Below are 27,687 nucleotides of genomic sequence, written 5' to 3' on the forward strand. Positions count from 1 at the left end.
TGGAGAAGCCCCCCCCCTGCCCCCCATCCTTCTGTGCAGCATAAGCATTTGGTACAGGAAGAGAAAGAGCAAGCACATTGAGAAATGAGGAACAAGAGTGAGAGCTGCTCTTGCACAGGGTCATGGGGGGCGTTTGAACCTAACCTAAGAGCCACGGGAAGCCCTGGAGGGTGTGCAGCAGAGGAAGTATACATGAACTCTGCATACATTTCCAATGTCAGTTGAAGACTTTGAAATGGGAAGAGGAGCATCTAGAAGGTGAAGAGAGAGGAGGAGAGGGAGGTATGGAGGGGGAAAGGGGAGGGAGAGGGGGAGGGGGAGAGGGAGAGAGGATGTTGATTATGCAGTGACCCTGAGACAAGAGGAAGAAAAATGCTTGGGACATAGTTGGGAAGGACAGCTGTTGACATTCGGAGAAAGGAGAGGGCTGGTTGAGTGGCTGGATGGCGGTGCTACTCCACAGAGAACATGTGGGAAGAGACGCCATTTTGATTAGTCTTTCCATGTCTGCCCACTTGAAAATGCAAATGCAACTTAAGGGACTGCTAGGTGCTTTTGGGATGGTTATTTTACTTCCTGGGTTTTGGTTCTTGGGGCCTTGGTGTCTGAGCTCCTCTGCTCACTGAAATGTTGCTTCCTGACAGCTTTAAGCAAGGCAAAAGGAGGATATCTGCAGCGCTTGAGAAAAGCAAGCAGTCTGGCACTGGGTACTCAGTACTCTGCAGCTTAGAAGGCAGGAGATGCAAATGTTGCTTTATATGTAACAAACTTTCCATTCCCCACCCTCAGCTCTGGTATCTGCACACACAAATCAAAACCTTCTTAAGTCATGGAATTTAAAAAAAATGAAAAAAAACAAGCAAAATAAAAAGTACTTCCTGGGGGCAGGGGGTGAATGGAATTTTTTTCTCAACTTGTTTTTCAGGCACAAGAAAAGTGATTCCGAATACTTAAAACCACAAACACTTGTATTCTTTATAGAAATTTTGGGAATCAGGGATGTTGGCCATAAACACCATTTACATAGATGCTAGTTTTGCTCCCCTGCTTGGTCCCAAATGTCCTACATATCGAGGACCATGGTGGTTTAGAAGCAATCAGATTCATATCAAATAAAAACATACAGATTCACTTGAACTAAAGTGGAATTCAACCATAGCTGGTCCAACATTTTTCCCCTTGAGGTAGAAACACTACACTTAAATTTCATTAGAAAAGTCGGGTCTTTGCATTACAGGAACTTGAAACTTCCTCTTGGGACTAAGTCTACCCTTCCTCCATGAACATAAAAGGCTCATGGTGTGATGCAACTGTGAACCCAAGTTCACTGCTTGTGAATGGAAAAAGCCAGCGACTCAAGGATAAGTTACCAGGGCAAGAAGAGAGATTTACTTGGAAAGTTATCAAACTGAGTAAGACAGAGAGGTGGAGGTTGTTGCCAACATGGCTTTCTAGGACAAGATGGCATGTAGGTTATGTAGGGATTTCTGAGGAGTCACTAGGGTAGTTAGAAACTTTGGATGCCACACTTCTGTGGGGCATGGGTTGCTGTTATCTGTAGTCACTGGAATCTGTATTCTGTAAATCTGAAGTTATGATTAGAAAGACTTATGACTCATGCCCTTTCGGTCCCATTTCCCAGAAATAGTCAATTCTCCACCGAACTACTAACTGTATAAAAGTTACCGCGCCTCTCTGAATACAGAAAGAACAGCTTTTACCCTGTTGGGTGGTCTCAGTCAGAAGGGTCATCTTCAGGAAAGTTAGTGGCAGGTGAATAACGTGTCACCCAGCCGTCACTTCTACATGTAAAGATTTCTAAAAGCTCAACTAAGAACAAACTAAGAAGAGGGAGAGTTTAGGACTTTTCTCAGTAAAAACATGACCAGGAATTTCTGGCCAGATGAACAGGGGCCAGCATCCGTGTGTGTGATGGCAGTGTAGAGTGTATGTATAACCTGAAGTTCCACTGTGCTGGGTTTGACCAGTACCCATTGTACTCCATGTGACCCTGGGTTAATCACACAACCTCTCCAGCTCTCAGTTTCTCATAAATGACCCAGAGAGGATGAGGAGATCTTCTTGGTAGAATTGTTGGGAGACTTGAAGAATGAGTGAATGTATTAGAAACAGTTCAGGTTCTCATCATCTGGGTGTGACTTCCAACCTTCCTCATGAAATGTTTCTGAGCTCTAGAATTGGGGCCCCTTGGTGTTCACGAGAGCACCATACTCATGATGTAGGAGCTAGCTCTCTGTACATAGTAAGGGGAAGGGACCCATACTAAAAAGTGTAAGTCGCTTACCCATGCCTCAGTGAGGACAGGCTAAAACTGAGGCAGTCACAGGAGACCTCAGCTACATCTTAGTGGCAGGCCTTGGCATGAATGACTCTTTCTGGTTAGTTAAGAGTGGACACTTGAGAACTAGAGTCTTCAAATGCCAGCACAGCCACTTCCTATAGGGCTTGGGTGAGGCCAGGCCCTTTACTTTTCTTTGCCTCATTTTTCTCTATTTGTGAGATGAGGAAAATAGTGGCCCACGATTCATAAAGTAAATAACAATATGCATAAAATAATATGAATATGTATGTACACAAAAAAGTCCATTAAAACAATTTAAGTATAATATTAACTATATTCTTAGTATTTGGTATTCTCTATACAAAGTAAACCATGAATTATTCTACATTGAAGTGTGTGTATGTGTGTGTGTGTGTGTGTGTGTGTGTGTGTGTGTGTGTGGTATGGTGTGTAGTATGCATGTGTTGTGTGTAGTGTATGAGCAGTCATTGAGAGGCCAGAAGAGGACACTGGGCATCTTCCTCTATCATTCTTCCTGCTGCTCCTTGAGGCAGGGTCTCTCATGGAACCTGACACTCACCATTTTGCCTAGGCTGACTGACAAGTGAGCTCTGAGGATCCTCCTGTCTGCCCTCCTGTGGTGTTCTGTGGTTACAGGCATGCACAACCACACCCAGGTTTTGCAAGGTTGTTAAGGATTTGAACTCAGGTCCTTATGTTTGACAGCAAGTGCTTTTACCCACTGAGCCATTTCTCATCCTCTTTACCTTTAAATTATATATATCATATATACCACATATATATTGTATATATTATATATAATTAATTAAGATATATTTCATATAAAATTTAGGTGGCTGTAGATGAATTATTTGCATTATTGCCATTGCTACTGTCTTCTTTCTCTTTTTGCAGGGACAGAGATTTTTATCAGGCATCTTAGCTTTCTTGCTTCATTTGCACCATACATGCAGACAGACTCTTGAGTTTCTACAGATGACTGTAACTTAGAGAGCAGGGGTTAAGTCACTTTAAACCTGACCCTATCATTTATAAAATCATAATCTATAATGAACACCATGTAAATATTACTTCTCATATTCCAGGAATATTCCTCTTTCAGATGTTTTAAAAACTTTCATTCATTTTCTGTCCTATTTCAAAGGCCTTACATCTCTGGAGTAAATAGCCCTGACAAGTGTGTCAAAATATGTCTTATTCATAATTTGTGTTGGATCCTGCAGTCCCCAGTAGCTATTGATACAGAGATCTGAATGAATGGCTTCTGAAAATGATGGGCTTTGTGTTTCTAACCAGAAAGAGGGCCACATTTTCTTCTTGCCTTCATGATCAAGAAAAATCTGTGAATTAAGCATCCACACAGCAGTGATATGAATGGTCCATGAAGTCCCTAGAAGCACAAATGACACATAAATAGCTTTGAAAATGAAATCCATCCATCCATCCATCCATCCATCCATCCATCCATCCATCCTTCCATTCACACATCCATCCATTCACTCATTCATACATGTATGCATGCATGCTTGCATCTATCCATCCATCCATCCATCCATCCATCCATCCATCCATCCATCCATTCATTCACTCATTCATACATGCATGCATCCATCTATCTATCTATCTATTCACACATCCATCCATCCATTCATCCATTCACACATCCATGTATTCATTCACACATTCATCCATCTATTCATTCATTTACGCATCTATCCATTCATGCAACACTGGGTACTTGCCATGCAGGAGGCGCTGTGTTAGCTCTCCAAGTAGAAGTGGATGATAAATGTGACACCACATCAACCTCCACAAACCCACTTCCTCTCCAGAAAACAGAAAACAACTGAGAACATGACTTCACTGACACTTTTGAGCACTGGAGAGGAAGACTGCAACTGCTCCTGGCAGACATGAAGCCGTACTTCTGGCGTGTCTTTGTCTTCTGCGTCCTAATCAGACTTTTGACAGGTGAGTGGCCATCCATAGTTATTATTGAGTTGTACTTCAAGAGAACATTAAGAAAAATATGAAGTAGAAAAATTAAGTAAAAATGGAAAATGCTTTTTATTTTATTTTATTTTATTTTATTTTATTTTATTTTATTTTATTTTGTTTTTAACAGCACAGACAGTTTCAGAGACACTGAAGCTCATGGCCCAGGGTGTCATGCCCGGTCAGCGTGGATGTCAGTGCTTCTTTTGATACTGTGTTTTAACATGAAAAAGTACATTTCAACAGACCATTAAAATTTTAAATTACTTGCTCAAAGTTACCTGACAGTGTATAAGGTAGGAGAGTAGCTCACTCTTTTTAGAGAAAGATGAAAGGCAAGATTATTTGTGTCAAAAGAATAGACATTGAATAGCCCTGGAAATCCTTCTATAGTAGAGAATAAAGTGGATGACTTCCAAAAGGAAAATTTTGACTACTCTTACCTGGTTGGTCCTATGTCTTAAATGTACAGTCTGCCATGGGGTTGGTGGTTTTTGTTTTGTTTTGTTGCTTTTTATTTTTGATTGTTTTGTTTTTCAAGACAGAGCCAGACCAATCCTGGCTTATCTTATAAGGCTTTTAGATACTAGATATGAAGATCACCCCAAATGTAAAAAGGGGGAGAAAATGACTGACAGCATTCACTGGTCCCTCTAGACCTTAAATATTCTGGAATCTGACTCTTTTTCATGGGGTGACATTTATCAGACTCTACATGAGAAGTTTAAAGAGGGTCATGTGCAGTGTAAGTAATTACATATGGTCTTTTGCTGCTTCTTATTATATGCACTTACATATTGTTCTTGAAATTGGGATAAGTGAAGTGAAACATTAATGGTAGGCAATGCCTTTAACAGGAGAAGCAAAGGCAGAATTCTCAGTGGTATAAGCCCATCTGGAAATGCATTTTTTTCAGTGGTAGAAAGAAGGAGACATTATTTTTCTCTCCAAAAAGAAGTCAAACCTAAAATTGGATTTATTCAACATTTAGTATTGTGCTGTTTCAAAGGCACTCGAATGTTCTTAAGGAGGATGAAGAGCAAAGACCTTGTTGTATTTACCTGGAAGAAATACTAAGAACAGCTCTGGGCCAGATGTGTTTTTAGCTATGCACAACCCCCCTGAAAAGCTTAGCAGCATACATGAAACGAGAAAAACCATGGCAGGGAAATCCACTCATTTACTCATCCACTCATCCGTTCTTTCACGCATCACTGGACACTTGCCATGCAGGAGATGCTGGGCTGGCTATTGTATAAACAGTGGTGAGCAAGACCAGGCAGGCCCACTCTGCTGAGACTAGCTGAGTACTAGTGAAAGAGACATGAATCAAACAATCGGATGAATTGATGGCAAGAGAGGGCACCAAGGATCCAGGTCAGACAGGGAGGGGTGTGTGTGTATAGCTGGAGCCATACAGATTGTTCTGTGGAAATAATACTTGAGTTGAAATTGGAAGAACAAATAGGAACTGGTGGGAAGAGCAGTGTCAAGGTAGGAAAGAAAATTCAATGGAAAGTCAATCCAAAGGATCTGTAGTTTTCAAGGATGGTCAGAGGGCTGGACGAGGGCTGATGTGGCTGAGCACAGGGAGGAAGGGAAGCTGGGCATGATGCCAGATGAGGCTAAGAAAGAAGTCAGTGGTCAGACTTCTCAGCCCACAGGGCCATGCTAAAGAGTTTGGAATTTCTTCCAAGAACATTTGTACAAGTTATTACATGGTTGGTTTGGGATGCATCAAAAGTTTTCTGTATCCCAAACCATTCGGGTAGTTGGGTGGTGGTACTGTACTCAAAAGACTTGTATGAACAGTGGCGTAATTTCTGTAGAGGGATGGATCCAGTCGTAGGATTGTCATGAGTTGCCAAGCTAACCTGATCAATAAGATCTTCTGGAATAGTCACCTGAGATCCTTAGTGAGCAAAAACCAATGTTAGTTAGTCTCATGACACAAAAAAACTGTGTTATGTAGAACGCCATTTTCCAATGACAGGTAAACAGGGGTGATAAACATGCTAATGATCATCATATTAAACGTTGTCCCAGGTCGCATACACCCAGGAACTCCTAAATTCATAGCTATAAACAGAACCAAACTGCAGGAAACTAAACACTCATGGGTAGCTATAACACTTTTAGTGTTTCTAACTCTTGGCTCTGTCTTGACAAAATGATACAGGGATTCTTGCCCTCAGGCAGTACTGATAAATACTGACAAAGACCCATAAACTAGGGAAGGCTAAATGATCTGTCACACAACACCTAGTGGCAGAACCATCGGTAGAAGCCCAATGTGCCCAGCTCCATTGAAGATTTGTGAACAACACAAATTAAGAAGATTGAGAATTAAGAAGGTTGAGAGTCTTGAACATTCCCAGTCTTCAATGGATCTCAGTGTAAAAGTCTACAAAATCTGTTTGTTTTAATGATTCTGGAATGGCAGAAGGCTCTTTCTTACAGAAGGATCTGCAGAAAGAAGCTATAAGAGAAGAGCCCCTTCTTGGGCAATGGGGGTGGTGTGGGTGACCTGCTAAATTCTGGCTTTAGGAAGACTACTTTGAAGACAGTGTAGAGAGTGAAGCCAGTGGCAATGACTGACAGCTGGTGATATCCAGTAAATGCTTGTCTCAGGGGGTATTCTCCTAGGAAGCTGGGATGGTAGACCTCAGACTCACTCTATCTCTGACAGTGACTGAACAGTTACTCGAGAATCCCACCATCTCTGGAGAAATAGCCATTGGGTGTTCTTAGCACTAGATCCTCCCCACAGAGCTCAGAGAGGTCTGGGGAGACGAGCTGACCTCTGGGTCCTCCCTTTGAGCACCTGTTTCTAGAATTCAAACTGCATTGAAAAACTCTGCATTGCTAATCTTTTGTCGGGATAGATGAACGTAAGCCAGCCATTCTCAGCATGATAAGCCTTGATTTTATGCCTCCAAGAGGTTATGTATTTACCTCTGATTTTCCTGTGTTATTTAATTTCCTTGTTTTTCTCTGTGTTTTGTTGAGATAGTAACCTTTCCTTTTAATATTCTTTGTTGTCTCTGGTGAATATGAAAGGCTGACAATACTTTTTTTTTTAAGATTCTCTTTATTTTGTGCAATTGGATGTTTTGTCTATACTTAACGTCTGTGCACCACATTCATGTCTGGGGTCCATGGAGGCCAGAAGAGGGTATCAGACTCCTTGAACTGGGGTTAGATATGGCTATGAACCACCATGAGGGTGTAGAGATTTGAACTCAGATCCTCCAGAACAGCAACAAGTGATCTTAGTAACCAAGTCATCTCTCCAAGCCCCGATGACACTTCTTAATCTATCAAGTTATTATGTTCAGAGAACCATAACTGACTAATTAGTTAAATTTATTCATTGCTGGGAATTGATCCCAGGACCTTATGCTTGCTAAGCATGTGTTCTACAACTGAGCTGCACTTCCAGTCCCATTTACTCCTTTTTTATAGAAATAAGCATTGTTGTGCCCTCGTCTGTAATGCCTAACCCCTAGTTGTCACACTGGCATAAGAACCTTGAAGTGACCTTCTCTCTGCCACTCTTCCACTGGCCCCATCATTGGTCCATGCATGGGTTTAGTTGAAATAGTCTCAAGTAAAAGCATTGCTGTGTTCCCTCCCGAGAGCACTCCTCTCTTGTCCTTCTAACCCTTTCTTTGTCCTTCTATCATAGAACTGGACTTCAGAGTCAGCATCAATGTGGATGCTGCTCCTTTCTTGAGGCCTCTGTTTTAACCAGTGCTCAGAGCCCTTCTGTTAGTCTCAACACAGGGGACTATGTCTCCCTCCTTAAACATTGGGGGGAAACCTTTATGGCTTAAAGTTACTAGTACCACAGACACCATTCTTGTGACTATGAATTCTAGTCTGTAGTTGCTCTCCCTGGAGGTTTTCATCTAAGCTCTGTGGCTTTCTGGATTGCAGATTAAGCACTTCATGCTAGTCTGAGTCTTGTTTTTTTTTTTTTAACTTAATCAAAGAAAAATCTTTCTAGTATTTAGTGAAAAACAATTTTTAGACAAGGTCTCAGGTAGCCTACACTGGCTTTGAACTTTGGATTCTCCTGCTATTCCTCCCTAGTACTGGGATTATAGGTATGGGCCACCACTGGTCTATGATGTTAGAGACTGAACCTAGGGCTTCCTATATGCCAGACTCTACCAACTGACCAACTGCCCTACTTGTAGAACTCTGTGATCTTGAAAGCCGCTCATTTTAACATTGAAATTCAGGAATTTCACCCTCACATGGCTCTCTTTCTCATGTATTTTCATGAACTCTGTCTGGGACCAGACACTCCGTCTCAATTTGTGGACTCAAACTTTATTCCTTATTTCCAGTAATTTATTCTTCTTCTTCTAGTGTTTGATCACATTTTCTTCTTTGTCTCCCCCTCTTTCTAGAAATTTCTATTACTCTCACGTGAAACTTTTCTCACCAGAGTGAACAAAATTCCTCTCATTTTTATGCTTACTAACTACAGCTTCTTCAGATCTATTAAGCTTTTTAAGTTACTAGGTCCTTACAAGTAACCTGTAGGCACAAGAAAGCAACCCAACTCTTGTCTTAGCTTTGCCCACACCACCATCCATAGCATTTGTTACTTGATGTAGGATGTTCACACCAGCATGTGTAATAGATTGAATGAATATTGTCACCTATGCTACCTTCCTCTTCTAAGATCATTTGATCATTCTGTTTGAGATGTAAAGTGAATTCCTGAGCTCTCAACTTAGAAAAGATTTAAATCACTCATAGTTTCTACATAAGTGGTGACTGTGTTTCTTAATCTGCTAAGAAACAAGTTACCTATCTAGTAAACAAAGTCTGTTACATGGTAGGTTTCAGTCACTCTGGGAAGAGGAAAATATTAAATTTGTATAAAAATTCAAAATTATGTTTTAAAAAGTAGAACCTATGTATGTGCAGACCATGAAACATGGAAGTTGAAGCTGTTGGTCAAGCCATGGTTTGGTTTCACTGGTTTGGTCTGTAAAGTTGTCTAAAACAGACAACGATGTGCAAATCTAAAGAGAGACTAGACCTTGGGGCTGGGAGCCTCTGAGGCCATGAATGGTAGTATGTTTCTATGACTGCTTTGCTCACGGAAAAGAGGAGAAAAGATAGGTTATGACTAAGCAGAGCGATAGACTCAAGTGTTTGTGTGAACTTGACCATAGGTGCTGATGAATCAACTCTTTCTGAGCCATGTTGTTGCAGGTAAAGTACTTCCCACAAGCAATCCAAGATTTTTCGGAGGGGACTGCTTTTACATTTGAGAAATCAGACTTAAACAGCTAGTGTTTATGCTGGCCTTGGAGAATCTATTCATGCAACAGAAACAACATAGTCACTTCATTACACTCAAAATCAGTTTGTGCCATCTAAGATTCAAGCAAAAATACTATAAAATGTCTGTTTGCATTTGTTTAATTATATATATATAATTCCAGTTTTACAGGAAGACAAATTACTGGAAAAATTTCATGAGAAATTTAGACCCTGATATCAAGAATTCAGATTATTTTTTCAGGTTTAAATACACAGGGCAGCTTAATACACAGTGGTTGATAAATAAATATCTAGATAACTAAAGGTGTTAAACACATGTAATTGCATATTTGAGGAGCAATCTTACTTTTATTTAGTGGCTAATTGCCTTTTAGTCACAGAACACATGCACAGCCCCAGTGCAAGCATTAAGTATTTGTCAAACTAATACATACACCTTAAAGGAAAAGAAGAAAGGCTAAGAGGAATTTGCACCTCTCACTTAACATTTCTTTTCCCATAGCAAATCTCTTCAGATCCTATACTTCAGTGTCTGTAAAGTGAGGGGTCTGGATGAGGATATCAGACTGGGAGGCCCATTCAGTAAGTGGACTCTGAGGTCACATTGATTCAATGGACAGCTTATAGTTACTGCTGACTTTATTAGCTTGGATAAAGGCTATTGGATATAGCTACTCAAGCCTTAGTTTCCCCAGTTGTAAAAACAGGGATTAAGAAATGACCATCCGACTTAAAAGCTAGCTTTGGAAAGCAAGTGATATATTTTTTTATAATACATTTAGGAATGTACCCTGTACGTAGTTAATACAATGGAAGCTCCTGAAAATGATTGGGATTCAAAAAATTGGATGGGCATCAATCATTTTGAATCTTTAGCCTTGCCTTGTAATTTAAGTGCTCCCCAATTTCCAGCAAATAAGACCTCTTTCTCCGTTTGTCTTATTTTCTTGGTCCATGCTAAGGGCATGTTGAACCTTCATGGCCTTATCTTCATTTATTTTAAAAGTATCTTTGAATTCCTACTGTGTTCCAGGTCCTAGGAGCAATGCAATTCTTATCCTTGTAGACTTCATTTTTTTTAAATTTTTTTTTATTAGGTAATTTCCTCAATTACATTTCCAGTGCTATACAAAAAGTCCCCAATACACTCCCCCCCCCCCAGTCCCCCACCCCCACCCCTTGGCCCTGGCATTCCCCTGTACTGGGGCATATAAAGTTGGCAAGTCCAATGGGTCTCTCTTTCTAGTGATGGCCTACTAGGCCATCTTTTGATACAAATGCAGCTAGAGACAAGAGCTCTGGGGTACTGGTTAGTTCATAATAATGATCTACCTATGGGGTTGCAGTTCCCTTTAGCTCCTTGGGTACTTTCTCTAGCTCCTCCATTGGGGGCCCTGTGATCCATCCAATAGCTGACTGTGAGTATCCACTTCTGTGTTTGCTAGGCCCCGGCATTGTCTCACAAGAGACAGCTATATCTGGGTCCTTTCAGCAAAATCTTGCTAGTGTATGCAATGGTGTCAGCATTTGGAAGCTGATTATGGGATGGATCCCTGGATATGGCAGTCTTTAGATGGTCCATCCTTTCTTCACAGCTCCAAACTTTATCTCTGTAACTCTTTCCATGGGTGTTTTGTTCCCAATTTCAAGAAGGGGCACAGTGTCCACACTTTGGTCTTCGTTCTTCTTGAGTTTCATGCGTTTAACAAATTGTATCTTATATCTTGGGTATCCTAAGTTTTTGGGCTAATATCCACTTATCAGTGAGTACATATTGTGTGAGTTCCTTTGTGAATATGTTACCTCACTCAGAATGATGCCCTCCAGATCCATCCATTTGCCTAGGAATTTCATAAATTCATTCCTTTTAATAGCCAAGTAGTACTCCATTGTGTAAATGTACCACATTTTCTGTATCCATTCCTCTGTTGAGGGACATCTGGGTTCTTTCCAGCTTCTGGCTATTATAAATAAGGCTGCTATGAACCCTTGTAGACTTCATGATTAAATGACAAGAATAATTAGGATCTACTACATATGTTAGAAATATGTTGGCTAAGTAAAATGTTAAGAGCATAGAGTTAGGAGTCTTTGGGCATCTCAGCAACGGCTAAAGGGAAGATTTGCTATTTAAAACAGTTCTTAAAGAATGAAGGAGTATTTCTAGTGGGATAAAGGGCTGACTGAACTTTGTAGTTTGTGGAAACAGAAGAAGTGCTGTGGAGGGGATGGCCTACAACTTCAGTATGGCTGGACCAGATGGCCCATGGGATCACGGAGGCTTTGGTGTCATGCCAAAGAGACAGGCTTTTTACCTTATAAGCAACAGGGGACTAATGAAGACTTTCAAGCTGGGGAATAAAATGTTCTTTAGAAACCCAATTTTAGAGGCAGATGGAGGAAAGAGACAGACGTGTGTGTGTGTGTGTGTGTGTGTGTGTGTGTGTGTGTGTTTACTTTGGAATGGGGATGGGCAGCTAAGAAGTTGCTTCTACCGATGGAAGAAAACACAAATAAGGTCTGGATTGGCAATGGGAACAGAGAAGAAAGCCTAAGTTCATGAGATTTCTATAAGCTAGAGTCAACTGAACTTAGTGACTGATTGGATGAAAGAGTCAGAGAGGAGAAGAGATGATGAAGGCTCTGCATGTCCTGGGCCTGGTCAGTGATTCTCTAAAGATACAGTGTAGGGTTTAGTGAGTGAATAGGGTTTTACTTGGGCATGCTACACTTGATGTGTTGACTGTATCTAGAGAGAGATGCTAAAACGGATAGGAAATTGGCCTGGAGGGCTGAGCTGGAGATAAGCATCAATGTAAATGAGTTCACACACAGATGTCCTTGTGTGTGAGCTTAAAGCAGTGTGCATGGCAACTGGGAAGAGGAAAGCAATATTTGTATTCATGATCTCAACACCAATCTCCCCTCCCCTCTGTGGAATAGAGCTGATTTCACTTAATCTCATGTGATTTCCTTCCTATGATAATTTCAAACCAGTGCCAGCGAGATCACTAACAGAGTAGTTTATTTGCAAATTAATTATGCTGTGAATATTGATTCAAAGTTTTATAGCACCTTTGGGGTTTTTCCATTTTCACAAAGAAAATAACTTTTAACTAGAAGAAAATGGAACTTGCATTTTTCTTATTATACATGCTTAGAAAACCAAGGTTGTTTTCCCCTCCCTTTCAGAGATCCTTGGAGAGTAAAAGCAGCTGTCATAGTGTGTGTGTGTGTGTGTGTGTGTGTGTGTGTGTGTGAGAGAGAGAGAGAGAGAGAGAGAGAGAGAGAGAGAGAGAGAGAAAGAGAGAGAGAGGGGGGATAGAGGGAGGGAGAGAGAGGGGGGAGAGGGAGAAGGAGGGAGGGAGGGAGATAGAAGGGGGAGAGGGAGGGAGGGAGGGAGGGAAGGAGGGAGGGAGGGAGGGAGGGAGGGAGAGAGAGAGAGAGAGAGAGAGAGAGAGAGAGAGAGAGAGAGAGAGAGAGAGAGAGAGAGAGAACGTTTTGGTTTGTGGGGGTCGTCTCCAGTTTTCCTTACATTTTTGATCTGCTTTCTCTAAATGGCATAGGGTTTATTTTGCTCACTCATCCTACTATGGAACCTACTCTCTCCTATTGGGTTTAGGGGTGTTTTTGAATTATAATGTGAGTGTAGGCACAATATACAGATAAGAACCTACCAGCCAGGATTCTAAAGGGTTTAGCTAGTGGACTCATAAGAAATGGCAGTTTTTATGAGATGAAAGACTGGTAGAAAACACATTTTAAAAATGATGCTAAAATTCATGAGTAGAAGATCAAATGTAACAAGTCTCTAGTACAATCATCTTAACTCTGATAAAAGTCTTTTGTGTCACACTCTTGTGCTATACTGAGCCACCTGAAGCATGTCATTGTTTGACTGCAGAAAATATGTTTAATAAGCACTATCAATAATTGCAAACTCAGAAGATCTTATCTCTCACTCTGAGGCCTTTGTGGAGGTTTGTGGTTAGAAGTCTGAGTTAAAATGAATAAAATCACATTGCTAGTCTGTTTTATATCCTCTGCATGGTGTGGGGTCTCTATTTGTTTCTTTAAAGCTTTTTTTTTCAACCAGAGCTAATACAACTGCTTATAGAGTCCCAGCTGGGTAAGTCCTAGGTGGACTATCTGATACTTAAAAATAAAATACTTTGGATATCAAAGGCACCAATTTGCAAGTAGAATCTCTGAATTCTCATGGATTCTTTCTTCGGGGAGGGACCTTTCTCAAGAGGTTTTCTTCTTTTTCCTCCTCTTCCTTCTCCTCTGTTCAGCTTCTTTTTTCTGTTGGTTGAGATATCACCTCACTTTGTAGTCAAGGCTGGGCGTGAGCTTACTATGTAGCCCAGGATGGGCTTGATCTTACGGCAATTCTTCTGCTTCAGCCCCCTATATGTTGGGATTATAGGATGCATCATCATACTGGCTCCGGAGATCTTAACCGTCCCTAAAATAAGAGACACAAATGCTCTTATTTTTGAAAAAAGAAAAGAAAAGAAAAGAGAAAGATCTGAAAACTCCCATAATACAAAAGCTCTGACTTTGCTTTTGAAAACAGTCCATTGGTAGTATTATATCATAGAATCCATTATATTTTAAAAATTATTATAAAAATCACAACAGCAGGTGACACGTTTGAGCCTGGTGAGAAGAGTATACCCTATAAGATGTAGTGCTCTGAGTGATTAAAAAAAAAAATCTACCACCTCTTCTCTAGAGTGAATATCATCTAGATGTGTCGACAGAGGGCACATGTACATTGCTATCAAAGTGTTCCACTTAAAACTCAGATTTTAAGACATCACAAGGATATAAATGAGCACATTACTATGTGTGCTTTAGCTTAAGTGTTGAAATGTGTATCATTGGTGCTTGGATTAAAGAAATCACTAATATGTGGTGTTTATAGACATTCGGGTGGATTAGCAGAATGCTTGTTCTGGCGGCCCATGGCCTGTTCACACACTGGGCAGATAAAACTATTATATATTTCAAGAGAGTTAAAGAATCAGAATTAAATCTGTCCGGCCCTAAGTAATCATGAAAAGGGAAAACAAGCAAGCAAGCAGACAAACAAACAAATAAACCTGTCAGCTAGCTTGGCAAACCTTTTTGAACCTGGTAGGTATCTACAGGAAGAGTATTACTTCCACCCCTTTTTCTGTCTTTCTCCCCCTGTGTGTGTGTGTGTGTGTGTATTAGAGCGTGTGCATATGTGTATGCATGCATGTATCTTGAGGCTAGAGGTTAATGACCAGTGCCTTTCTCTAGAACAGCATCTCTCACTGACCCTGAAGCTCAAGGATTTGGCTAGAGTAGCTCTATTTGGCTCTACTGGCTGTTAATGAATTCCAAGACTTTCTCCCCAGCCACTCTCAGTGCTGGGGTTTATTTAGGCAGACTGGCATACTCACCTTTGTTTATGGGTGCTGGGGATCTGAACTGACATCTCAGACTTGCATGGTGCTCCTCAGTCATAGCGCACTGCTGTCGCTCTTTATATTAATGAGCCAAACTCAGCTAAAGGCTAAGAAGAATTTATGATTTGATATTTAGCACATCCATCCTATAGGTACAAAGTAATTTTGAGGTAAGTATTTAACTACTGTGGTTGCAAACATTCAAATTGCATGTGTACAGTTGCCAAACTTTTTTTTTTTTCAGACTGAAAGCTTAAAACTTAAACATAGGGAATGTGGAAACATGAGTCAGTCTTCTCATTAGCACATTCAATAATGGAAAGGTGAGCCAGGACGTGTTTAAGCTAAGAATGATCATCAACATGAATATTCATGAGTACCTGATAGATGACACTCTGGAGGCTGCCGTTGATTTTAATACCCTCGGTTCTGCATATAAGAAAAACTGAACTCTTCCTAGCCATCCCATATCCTTCTGTAGGCAAGAAAGAATGTTGCACTCACGCTAGCATTTTCCAGACTCCTTGGAATATTCTTTTCTAAAAGGAAGATCATGGGAAACATGTTATCATCGAAGGGAACTCACCTGGCAGTGAAGTTATCTCTCTTGATTGTCTGTGATCTCTTCTAGATGCGTTAACCCACAGAAAGTAAGTGTTGGAAAGGATCTCTCTCTCTCTCTCTCTCTCTCTCTCTCTCTCTCTCTCTGTGTGTGTGTGTGTGTGTGTTTGTATGTGCGCATGTGCACACACACTCGCGTGCACAGAAGTACACATGTACATGTGTGTATGGTCAACATTAGGTGTCTTCCTTAGTCACTTTTGACCTTGATTTCGAGACAGGGTCTCTCCCAGAACCCGAGATCAGCATTTTGCCTCGTATGTGCTCTGCAAGTCCCTAGGTTCTGCCTGTTTCGATCCTGCAGCACCAGGATTAGCAATGCACACTACCATGCCAGGCTTCTGGTGTCCAAACCCAAGCCTTCATGCTTGTGCAATAAGCAATTTTCCCACTGAGCCATCTCTGCAGAAAGAACTCTTTAAAGACACTCTTTTCACTTATTCTACAGATGGAAAGAGAGGCATTCACAGGGGTATTCTAGGCAGAGACCTGCATGCCAGGCATTAGGCAGAACCAGAATTGTGCTCTTCGGTTCCTTGAGCACTGCACAGCAGTCCCAAAGCTAATTTTCACCTAGTGCTTGATGGTCATAGTGTAGGCAAAGAAGGGGAAGCTGCTGACACACTTTTTATGTGATGTGTGTATACAGAGGCTATAGACAGTTTTGACCCAGGATCTCTTTGTGGTTTGCTTGCTGGGAAATTTTCTCTGAACAATGCTAAAGGAACCGAGAAGCTGTCCGCTGATCTTATCTTCTGCAGCAGATAGCAGAGACAGAGGCTGCAGCACAGCAGGAGTACAAGTTGGCACTCACTGGTGGAAAGTCCTCAGACAGCGCAACTTCGCTGGAAGCCAGTGCACCCGTTGCATGTGGTCTGATCTCACCCCTTTTGCTTTTAACTTGCTCCTTTAACTCTATGAAAAGAAGTGGAAAGCCACTTTATTTTCCTTCTGCGTGCTTTTAGACTGTAAGACAAAACACCCAGCAGAGGTGTGAATAAACAATAAATGAACCCTTAGAGTGAATAACCATCACACAGGCTACCTCACCCCCACAATTACCTCAAGCCAAGGATAAAGTGTTGTTAGCACACACACACCCTTTTGCTTTCTATGTTCTTTACGGATGCAAACTCTCTTCTCCCCTTCAGGCAAGAGCATTATGGGTGGATTTTGTAGCAGCCATTCAGATGTTTGTTGCACCTCTGCTCTCAGTGGTGATGCAGCAAATCAAAACGTGTGTACATTCACTATCTTTCTAATGTGTTCTGGGCAGACAGGTGGCTTCTTTTGGCACACATGTGATTTCTAATTCTGCTGCCTCATGGATAGTCTGTATAGCTGCTATGAAGACTTCACTGCTGTGTCCTAGACTTGCATTGTTTGGAAGGTAGTGTTATCAATTTTAGACAATCTAGATGGTCGTATGTCTAGCGGTGTATTTTTTTTTGAATTATAAATTCTAAAATGTATGATTTATGAGATTCACTTTCTTTTTTATTGGGTATTTTATTTATTTACATTTCAAATGTTATCCCCTTTCCCGGTTTCCCCTCTGGAAACCCCCTATTCCATTCCCCTCCCCCTACTTCTATAAGGGTGCTCCCCTTATAGGTGGGTGGATGACCCACCTACTTCTGCCTTCCTGCCCTGGCATTCCCCTATACTGGGCATCATGCCTTCACAGGACCAAGGGCCTCTCCTCCCATTGATGACCAACAAGGCCATTCTCTGCTACATATGCAGCTGGAGCCATGGGTCAATCCATGTGTACTCTTGGATTGGTGATTTAGTCCCTGTAAGCCCAGGGGTGGGGGTCTGGTTAGTTGATATTGTTGTTCTTCCTATGGGGCTGCAAACCCCTTCAGCTACTTCAGTCCTTTTTCTAACTCCTCCATTAGGGATCCCATGCTCAGTCCAATGGTTGTCTTGGAGCATTCACCTCTGTATTTGTAAGGCTCTGACAGAGCCTCTCAGGAGACAGCTATATCAGGCTCCTGTCAGCATGCACTGCTTGGCATCCACAATAGTGTCTGGGTTTGGTGACTGTATATGGGATGGATACCCAGGTGGGACAGTCTCTGGATAGCGTTTCCTTGATCCACACTTTGTCTCTGTATTTGCTCCCATGAGTATTTTGTTCCCCCTTCTAAGAAGGACCGAAGCACCCACACTTGGTCTTCCTTCTTCTTGAGCTTCATGTGATCTGTGAATTCTATCTTGGGTATTCTGAACTTCTGGGCTAATATCCACTTATCAGTGAGTGTATACCATGTGTGTTCTTTTGTGACTGTGTTACCTCACTCAGGATGACATTTTCTAATTCCATCTGTTTGCCTAGGAATTTCATGAAGTCATTGTTTTTAGTAGATGAGTAGTACTCCATTGTGTAAATGTCATAGCAGCCTTATTTATAACAGCCAGAGCTGGAAAGAACCCAGATGTCCTTCAACAGAGGAATGGATACAGAAAATGTGGTGTATATTTAAAATAAAAAGTCTTTGTTTATGACTTGTTGAGAGTCTTGACTCTTCTCACTGTGCCTGAATTCTGGATATTTTTTGTCTAACCTGGCTCTTAGATTATCAAGTCTTTCACTCTTTCTAGCCTTGCCTCAAATACTTTTAAACCCACTCACTGGATTTTAATAAGTGAACATTTTGGCCAGTTTTATTTCTTTTTCAAATTAGTTGACTTAATTTTTTCCTGTACCCTGATGATAAGACTGTAAGCATATCTTTCATTTCTCTAAACATAGTGAGTATAGCCGTTTCACTTTGGGGCATCTGATAATTCAAAGGCACATGAAGTTGGTGTTTGCTAGTCTAATCTGACATTTCTGTTGCCTTTTGCTCCATGTTCCATTTTTTCTTTTCTTTTCTTTTCTTTTCTTTTCTTTTCTTTTCTTTTCTTTTCTTTTCTTTTCTTTTCTCTTCTCTTCTCTTTTTCTTTTTTCTTTTCTTTTAAATGCACTTGTCGTGCTATTTAAAACACTATTTGTAAAATCAACTCCACATCTTTTTTACCTGGCTCGCATTTTTACTTTTAAAGTCTAGGGTAATGGCAGTCCCAGATGACTCTGACTAAAATCCCCTGACTGAGACTTTTCTGGACTACACCCAACATGAGTGTCAGTTTACTGAGGTTTCTCTGTATTCCAAGGGCCCTTCCAGCATTCTTTGGAAAGCAGATTATTGAAGGAAACACCCCCAGCCTCCTTGCTTTGCTGACTCTAGGAGATAAAGCAGAAAAAGAAAGAAAGAAGAGCAAAATCGCCACCCAAGTCCTGCTCCCACCCCTGGTTCCAGGGCCTTGCTTACTTTAAGCTGCATTTTCTAGGGCAATTGCTTAATCCCAGCAACACTACCTTTAGGCATTCTGTTTACCATTTCCTGTTTTATGGTTGAATAAGTTGTGTTGACTGATACAATTAGAAGCTGGAACACTTGTGTTTGTCTTTTATAGCCATGCCTCTCATTGGAAAATAACCCCTAGGACTATGAGAGGAATACACTCAGGGCTAGAGGCACTAAAATAAATATATGAATTGATAAATAAATTCAAAGGGATTTTGATGAAGCTTAAAAGATGCTAAGGCACCAAGCATAATGATGCTGATCTTATTGTAAGTGGTACCCTTCTTTAAGGAAGTAATATGCTAAGATGCATTTGGGCAAATGCCATAGTGTTTACAGAAAAGCCCAGTGCTGAGAAAAGTCCTGGTACCATCCCAGTGCTAATTTTAATAAAGCATGGAAAATGGACACTGATGGCTCAGTATACACTCATTAAAATGATCACAACAATATAATAATTTGTTTGCTATGCAAAATAATGCCACTAAAAGTCAAAATCAAAAATACAGAAATATTTCTTTTTTTTTTTTTTTTTTTTTTTTGGTTTTTCGAGACAGGGTTTCTCTGTGTAGCCCTGGCTGTCCTGGCACTCACTTTGTAGACCAGGCTGGCCTCGAACTCAGAAATCCGCCTGCCTCTGCCTCCCGAGTGCTGGGATTAAAGGCGTGCGCCACCACGCCCGGCCCAGAAATATTTCTTTGTTTTACTAGGGATGGGTATTTTTTCTTTAAATTATTTTATATTGTTTGATATTTTTAAGGAAAAAAAAAGAGATTTAGCAACTTGAGTAAGAACTACCATTCTGATATTTTTCCAAGCAATTTTAGTGTAAAGTTTTTCATTAAAAAAAGATACATAATTTTTAAAAAATGAAATAAACCAAACAATTTGAACCTATAAGCCAGTAGTTCACAATCTATAACCAGGTTAAAACCATTTCAGTGTCTTCCTCCTGTGATCTCCATGTAGCTCTCAAGGCCAACCCTGGTTCCAGTGATCCTAAAAAGTGAAAAAATAAGCAAAACCCTGGGACCTCACCTTGATGACTGGGTCGAATCGGTTCTTAGTGAATGGGGTACATGGAAGACATGCTATTGTCCAATCATAGCTGAGCTGTTTCTTTCCTTTTCAGTTGGAGGATGTAATTCTCTCTCTCTGTCTCTCTGTCTCTCTCTCTGTCTCTCTGTCTCTCTGTCTCTCTGTCTCTCTCTCTGTCTCTCTCTCTGTCTCTCTGTCTCTGTCTCTCTCTCTCTCTCTCTCTCTCTCTATATATATATATATATATATATAATTTTAGCTCCAGTAAATTTGTATACTTTTAAAAGCTTTTATTTACCATAATATCTTCCTAAAAGTTTTTCCTTATTAAGTTAAAAGAGACTCATGCTTTGGTTTCAGGTTTAAACCTTCTTTAAAGGCATTTTCTGACCCTACAGTGAATACTGTAACACACCACTGAGCCCTACCACATTTCCCCAGAGAGCACTTCTTTGTTCCTTAGTATAAATGATGGCAAATCAACATTCGTTTATCTGTTTATCATCTGCGCCCCCCCCCCAGTGTGGAACCTGTAAAAGCGTGGAGACTATCTGAGTCATATTATCTAAACATGTTACTTGATACATAACATTTTATATTCTGTCTATCACATGAAAAGCCCATTTCTCGTTAGGTGTATTCTAGTGCATAGTTTTGTCTTGTCACATTTGGTTTTGTTTGCTTGGCTATAAAGTCTTTCATTTTGGTATAAATAGGAGTTGCTTTATAAAAAGAAATCACATTCTCACTTAAATATAATTATTATGGCAATATGTTCACAACATAACACACTTGCTTTGTTCTCTTTTTTCATCCAGGAGAAATCAATGACTCGGCCAACCATAGGATGTTTTCATTTCACAATGGAGGTGTACAGATTTCTTGTAAATACCCTGAGACTGTCCAGCAGTTAAAAATGCGATTGTTCAGAGAGAAAGAAGTCCTCTGTGAACTCACCAAGACCAAGGGAAGCGGAAATGCGGAGTCCATCAAGAATCCAATGCTCTGTCTATATCATCTGTCAAACAACAGCGTCTCTTTTTTCCTAAACAACCCAGACAGCTCCCAGGGAAGCTATTACTTCTGCAGCCTGTCCATTTTTGACCCACCTCCTTTTCAAGAAAAGAACCTTAGTGGAGGATATTTGCATATTTATGGTAAGGCATTGGCTGCTTTTATCATCGTGCCTTAAAAGTATATGCTCATCTCCAAGACTTTTCCTCTCTCTCTCTCTCTCTCTCTCTCTCTCTCTGTGTGTGTGTGTGTGTGTGTGTTGTCATTCCTTTAGAAGTAGTTGACAGCCGATCATCTTGGATGAAATATTCATGAAATGATACGTTGTTAATATTAGTTGATATTTATTTGGAATAAGTGATTTATTTACATACACTGTTAAGTTAGAATTAGGGCACAGTCTTTCAAAATCTTTCATGACTCAGTGGCTAGTCCGTCTACTTGCCTAAGGTTGGAAGCAGCTTGGAGAATGAGGTGAGCCGAATGAACGTCAGTGTTACACCAAGGGTGTTCCCACGTGGTCTTGTGAAAGCAGCAGACAGGAAGGCATCACCTATTAGTCACATTTGTAAACACACTAGATTCGTAAATGTTCTTGATTAAAAACCTTCTTTACATTTTATGAAAGCATTCTCTACTCAGCATTGAATGAGGACACGTTTTCAGGGTCTTTCATCAACATACTTTCCCCTCTCCAACCCAGAATCCCAGCTCTGCTGTCAACTGAAGCTCTGGCTACCCGTAGGGTGTGCAGCTTTCGTTGTGGTTCTCCTTTTTGGATGCATACTTATCATCTGGTTTGCAAAAAAGGTAAGTGATTTTTTATTTTTTCTTATACTCTCTTTCTTAGGTGTTTTTTTTTTCTCATCAAAGAATGCCAGATGCTTCTCAGAGTAACCTGAGCAAAGGATATACCACACATTTTCCTTAAGACACGCCTACTAATTAAGATAGGATAGACCATGCATTTTCCTTACAAGGTACCAATAGTAGTTAAGAAGGAAACTGCTTTTTTTATATGTTACATCATCTAAACTTGTTTTTAAGAAAAATATCTGAAAAGCTATTCCGGACAATATTAACAGGGACAATGAAATATCTTTTTGTGGTGGAACTTTTCTTTAGCTGTTCACATAGCAAATTTTTCAATCAAAGAATTTACTGCATTCTGCATATTATGAGTATGAATATATAAGTTGGCCAGACTGTGTGTGAGTATGTGTGCATGTGTGTTGTGTGTACACACATGTGTGTGCATATGTGTGTATGTGTGTATGAGTGAGTCTGTTTATGCATACGTGTGTATGTGTTTGTATACATGTGAGTGTGTGTGTGTATATGTGTGTGTGCATGCATGCACAACTGTAAGCATATGAATCTATTCTCTCCTTGTATCACTTCAGATACTGGGAATTGAGCACTCAGGTCATCAGGTTTGGCAGCAAGTGCCCTTTCCCACTGAGCCGTCTCACCAATTCAGAAAGTGCCTTTTATTGGGAACCTTTTGTATATTGTTTTACTGAGCTTAAGTCCATAATTACACTTTTGTCACATGCTACTTCTACAAAAAAAAATCCAGAAAACACTTGGAAAACAAGCATGAAGATGGGAAAGAACAGATAACAAGCCATGTTTCTAACTATCTCTTTCAGAAATACGGATCCAGTGTGCATGACCCTAATAGTGAATACATGTTCATGGCGGCAGTCAACACAAACAAAAAGTCTAGACTTGCAGGTACAGCTTCCCTTAGGGCTTTGGGAGGGAAGAACACACTTCATGGTTAAGACTGGAATTAATTTGTTTATTTCTATTTTAATAGAACTTTTTTCCCTAAGGATAATTTTAGTATTTTATGTGAAAGTCTGAATTTTCACTTTAACTGGACTTAATGTACTCTGTAGTATATTAAAAACGATGCTTGTGGATTGGTTTTAGTAAATTATCAGGGTTAAAGAATGGAGTTCAGCCAGTGTAACACAGATGAAGCCCTGGTTTCCATCCCAGTACTACACAGATGGGCACGGTGTTACACATGTGTAATCCTAGCACTTGGGAGTCAGATCGTCAGAAGGGCAAAGGCATTTTCAGCTATGTGGTGAGTTAGAGACCCGTCTGTGACTTATAAGATACTGTCTCAAGATTATCAGAGAGATGGGGAGGGGGAAGAAAAGGAAAGGAAAGGAAAGGAAAGGAAAGGAAAGGAAAGGAAAGGAAAGGAAAGGAAAGGAAAGGAAAGGAAAGGAAAGGAAAGGAAAGGAAAGGAAAGGAAAGGAAAGGAAAGGAAAGAACAACAGCAGCAGCAGCAGCAGCAGCAGCAACAAGGCCCAGACTGGAGTAAGAAGTTAGCAATTCAAGCCTAGCCTGGGCTACAGAATGAGTTGCACAAGGCCAGGCTCAGCCACTTGATGAGTCCTTGTCTCCAAACAAACAGTTAAAAAGGAGATTGAGATGTGTGCAGCTCACTGGTAGAGCACTTTCCTACCATGCATGAGGTCTTAGGTTCAAATCCAAGTACCAAAAAAAAAAAAAAAAATCCATAGTTAACAGTTGTTTCAAGGTGATTTTCAGAGATGTATCTGGCTTTTCCTTGTAAAGTTCATGAAACCAGGTTGTGATCATTTATTGACTATCCTTTAAATGCAAGCTTCTGAGTGAGGTACCGTGTGGGTGATGAGAATTTTAGATGAGGCTGGGAAGAGAGATTTAGGTGGATTCTGGGGAGAGGGGAGTTCATGAAAACACTCAGTTGTTTGGAAAAATATACAAGGTTAGAACACTTTGGTGGAGCTCTTGCCTAGTCCATGGAGAGTTAGAGGGGAGTACTGTCAAATCTGAGGAATGGCCAGAGAGCTTGAAACACCCACCGTGGAAAATTTTACACATCTTGCGCCCATGGTAGGATGATGTACATAGGACGGGAAAAGAAACAGAAGCCACCACATTCTTGCTACCACTCAATGGCTCAGCGGCACACATAGATTGTCATGGAATCACTGCATGGATGAGGGTCTGGCCTTGCACTGTTATTCTTTCCTCTCTCTTTAGATAGCTGGAGTTGAGGTCCAGACAGTCAGTGGCTCCTTCCCAGAGAGTTAAGATCACAGCTTTGCCTCTTGCAATCACTTTTATTTGATTACTTTGCTTCTGAAAACAACAGCATACTTCACCCCAATCACTGTCTTAATAATAACGCGTTGCATTTTAGTTTGGATTCCCTCAAACAGAGCCTGTGATAAAGACTTGGGTGTAAATAGTTCACTGGAGTGGTGATCCCAGGGAGACGTAGCAAAGGGGGAGGGAAGAGAGACGGGGCAAGAAGAAAAGGCAAGGTGTTGGTGCTAGGTTCCGGAGGTCTGCCTTAATGGGACCTCTGTCAGCTGTACAGAGGCCTCCCATAATTTCTTTTCTATGAAGGACAGGGTATGAGATGCTTAATCACTGGTTTCATTACCAACAGTTGGGAGCTGGATGCAGAGAGCATCTCTCCGTGCTCCCTGAACTGGGCTCCAATTAAAGCTGTTCTCATGTCTTCAGGTAAAGCCAGAGGCAGGAAAGTGGGGACAGGGATGGAGGGGGGTCACGTGGCACTACAGTGCTGAAGCAGTCAGCACATGCCCATGAGAGTCTTACTTGACTGCAGCTGGACCCTGTGAAGGAAGGTTCAGAGTTCAGGTAATGTCTAATCCTCACATCAAGAGTGGAATGAGCAAAACTTCAGGGGAAATGAGGACCTGAAGACTGGTGTGTGTGTGTGTGTGTGTGTGTTTGTACACACTACAAGGAAAAGCAGAAAGCTGTTGGGAGGGAATTCAACTCATGTTGAATGTTTTGTTACAGGTGTGACCTCATAAGCTGGAACACGGGGACCCACGGAGGAAACGCACGGACTAGTTCCCCTGAAACTTGAATGGAGAAATTCTTCTATTTTCTGGACTACAGGGCACCTGACTTGATTTAACTACAGACAACATTCTGCTGGTGTTTTGTTTGTCTGGATCAGTGACTATCAGTCATTCAGAATTTCAGCAGACTGCCCTGGGTTTGCTGAGTCCTTTTAAGATGAACCCCTTCTTATGGAAGACCCAGCTCATATGTATTCAACAAACAGACCTCATTGGGATAAAATGCCCCTCTCTCCGCGCCTGATTCTAGCTATGCACTGGCCAGGAAAACAAACATATCTCCAGCATTTTTTACAAAAATGCCAAGGGTATGAACCTGTAAAGCACACAGGCAGTCAATGGCCACCATCTGTCCTCATTTTTCAGATTCCGTTTTCTTTCCATAGAGATCAGCATTCTTTCTAGAATCAGACAGTAGAGGGAGATGCTTCACAACAGAAGCACTTGTTTCTGCGATTTGATGTATATACTTCATCGAACTCATGCATTAGAACCAACATGCTCTCTTCCAATTTCTAGACTCTAGCTGATCACTGCTTCAGGGCTTAGATGCCTGCTCTTGCCTTCAAATTTCCACTTAAAGATATGTCCGAATGTCTACTTGGCAGCTTGCAGTCACTCCAAATAGGAAGCTCAGCCTATATTCCCTTCCACCCCTGTTACTCAAAAAAAAAAAAGTAGATATGATGTTCCCATATTCTCCCTGCCAAAGTAATTTTTTCCAGAAAAGACATCTAAATTCAGTTAATATGGTTTACTATGTTGATATTAGTGGTAGTAAACATTTCTCAGAAACAAAAGCAAATTAATTTTGCTGTGGTGTTTTCTACTATTATCTGTGTTTCCATGGTGCTATTAATCACAAGCTTAGCTATTTTTGTAGATCATATTAAAGTTGCAAGCAAGGAAAGCAACCCTCTGTTAATGGGCAAACATTCTCCTGGGGTAGAATGAATTGTCTATTTAGCCTGAAAGCTGCGGTTTCTGGGTGGTGGCTGCCAGACTACAGCCACACTTTGCTCTCTCTGGGTTTGACAGGTTGAAGTAGTCCCCCTGGAGCAGCATTCCAGGCTACGCTGGAGTCCCAGAGTTGGGAGATGCCACCGAGCCTGGGACAAGCTGCTGCTTTGGTCTCTAGGATCTGGGAAGTACAGTAGGGCCAAGACAGAATTCCCTCTCCTAGACACTGTGCAGCCTGGAAGTCAGCCCTAGCACTTTAAGATAGAATTCGTTGATTTAGAGTTCGTTGGAAGGATTCTGAAGTGTAAACAGCATATGACTGACTGCTCTGACCTGGACCATTTTCTCCACTTTCCTGTCTGCATGCCTAAGACTTCTGGAGCAGCCAATGTGTATGCAACATAAAAAAACAAAAAAACAAAAAAACCCACAGACTTTAAGTAAAATATGGCTGCATCATAGTTTTAAGTTATAGTTGCTTACTTACAGTTTACTTTAAATGTGAGCTGTGTGTCAGTATATACTTATTACGTTAAGCATGTGTAGTGCTGGCTATGTACAGTACAGTACTGAACGTGTAATTTGAATCAAGTATGGTGTTCTCTCTCTTCAGATGACTCAGGCAGTCTGGCTTTGTTAGGGCATTCCCCAAGTTGGACGGTCCTTTCTGTGTGAGGGTGAAGGTGCTTTACTCTGTTCCTTGAAGGATCCCCATTCCCAACACGAATACCTAACAACGACTTCTTGAAGAACAAAATTTCTGTGAAATAAAATCTGGCTTAAAGAGGAGCCACTTGCTAAAAGATGTTAGCAATAGTACGAAGTAAAGGCTAAGCACTTGTGTGCAGCAATGGGCTATAACCTTGCTGTGTTTTCTGGGGGCGAAGAAGTGATGACCTTAGCTACCATATGCAAATTAGCCCTTGCTCTCCAATGACCTTGCGTGCTACATAAGATAGTTGCTCCCTTTGTCTCGCTTTTCCCCTTTTAGACTCTGAAATATTCACAAGCTTACAAAAGAGTCAGAAGCACAGGAAACAGCATGCTCTGTGCCTGAGTTAGTTTCTGCATTGACCTCCTGGCCCCACAGAATGGTGCCTATTTCCTATGGAAATGAAGACTGCACTCTTTGATAACTTGACAGTCACCAATATCAGAAAATTAACACTGATATGTCACTACCCTCTAGTCTTTGGTCTGCATTCAAAATCTTCCCCTGGCTTCTAGGATGTATGTAGGAGCTGAAAGTTCTGCTGGGGACGTCCCTTTGTGTTCGATTGACCTGTCTCGGGAGTGTTCTTCAGTCTAGACAGTTCTCTACAGCCTGTAGCCTGGGCTCTTTTGCAGATCACACACCATTATTTTGTAGAATGTTCCTTTTGGGGCGTCACTCTAATGTATCTTCATGAATGAAATGAGGTTACTCGTCTTTATCAGAAATAACACAGAAGTGGTGTTGTGCCCTATAGGGCGGCTCACATTTTGGTTTGCCAAGTTACTGCCAGGATTTGTTTTCATCTTCTGTCAAGCTTCTCCATTGTAAAGGGATTCTGCTCTCGAACAGCCAATAAATATGCTTTGTGAGAGAGCATTTTGAAGTCCTCTGTTCCTCACGTTTCAACTTATTCATGAGTTCATTTGTAGCTTTGAGGTGTCCTGGTTGCTTATTTCATTAAACAGGTAAAAATGTTATTATTATTCTATTTTGTCGTTTAGAGATGGTCTCA

The 27,687-nt window shown here is 41.0% G+C and overlaps 1 protein-coding gene across 1 annotated transcript; it reads left to right on the forward strand.

The window, feature by feature from the left end:
• The first annotated feature begins 224 nt into the window (after positions 1-224).
• Icos (inducible T cell costimulator) lies at positions 225-27,687 on the forward strand. Its single transcript, XM_021174623.3, has 6 exons — positions 225-258; positions 4,156-4,294; positions 20,900-21,238; positions 21,799-21,905; positions 22,748-22,832; positions 24,936-27,687. Exons 2-6 carry the CDS (start codon positions 4,237-4,239, stop codon positions 24,947-24,949), a joined length of 603 nt encoding a protein of 200 aa, XP_021030282.1. The 5' UTR covers positions 225-258; positions 4,156-4,236; the 3' UTR covers positions 24,950-27,687.

This window comes from Mus caroli, unplaced genomic scaffold (genome assembly GCF_978045245.1).
Source record: "Mus caroli unplaced genomic scaffold, Mus_caroli_1 scaffold_1, whole genome shotgun sequence".
Lineage (NCBI taxonomy): Eukaryota > Metazoa > Chordata > Mammalia > Rodentia > Muridae > Mus > Mus caroli.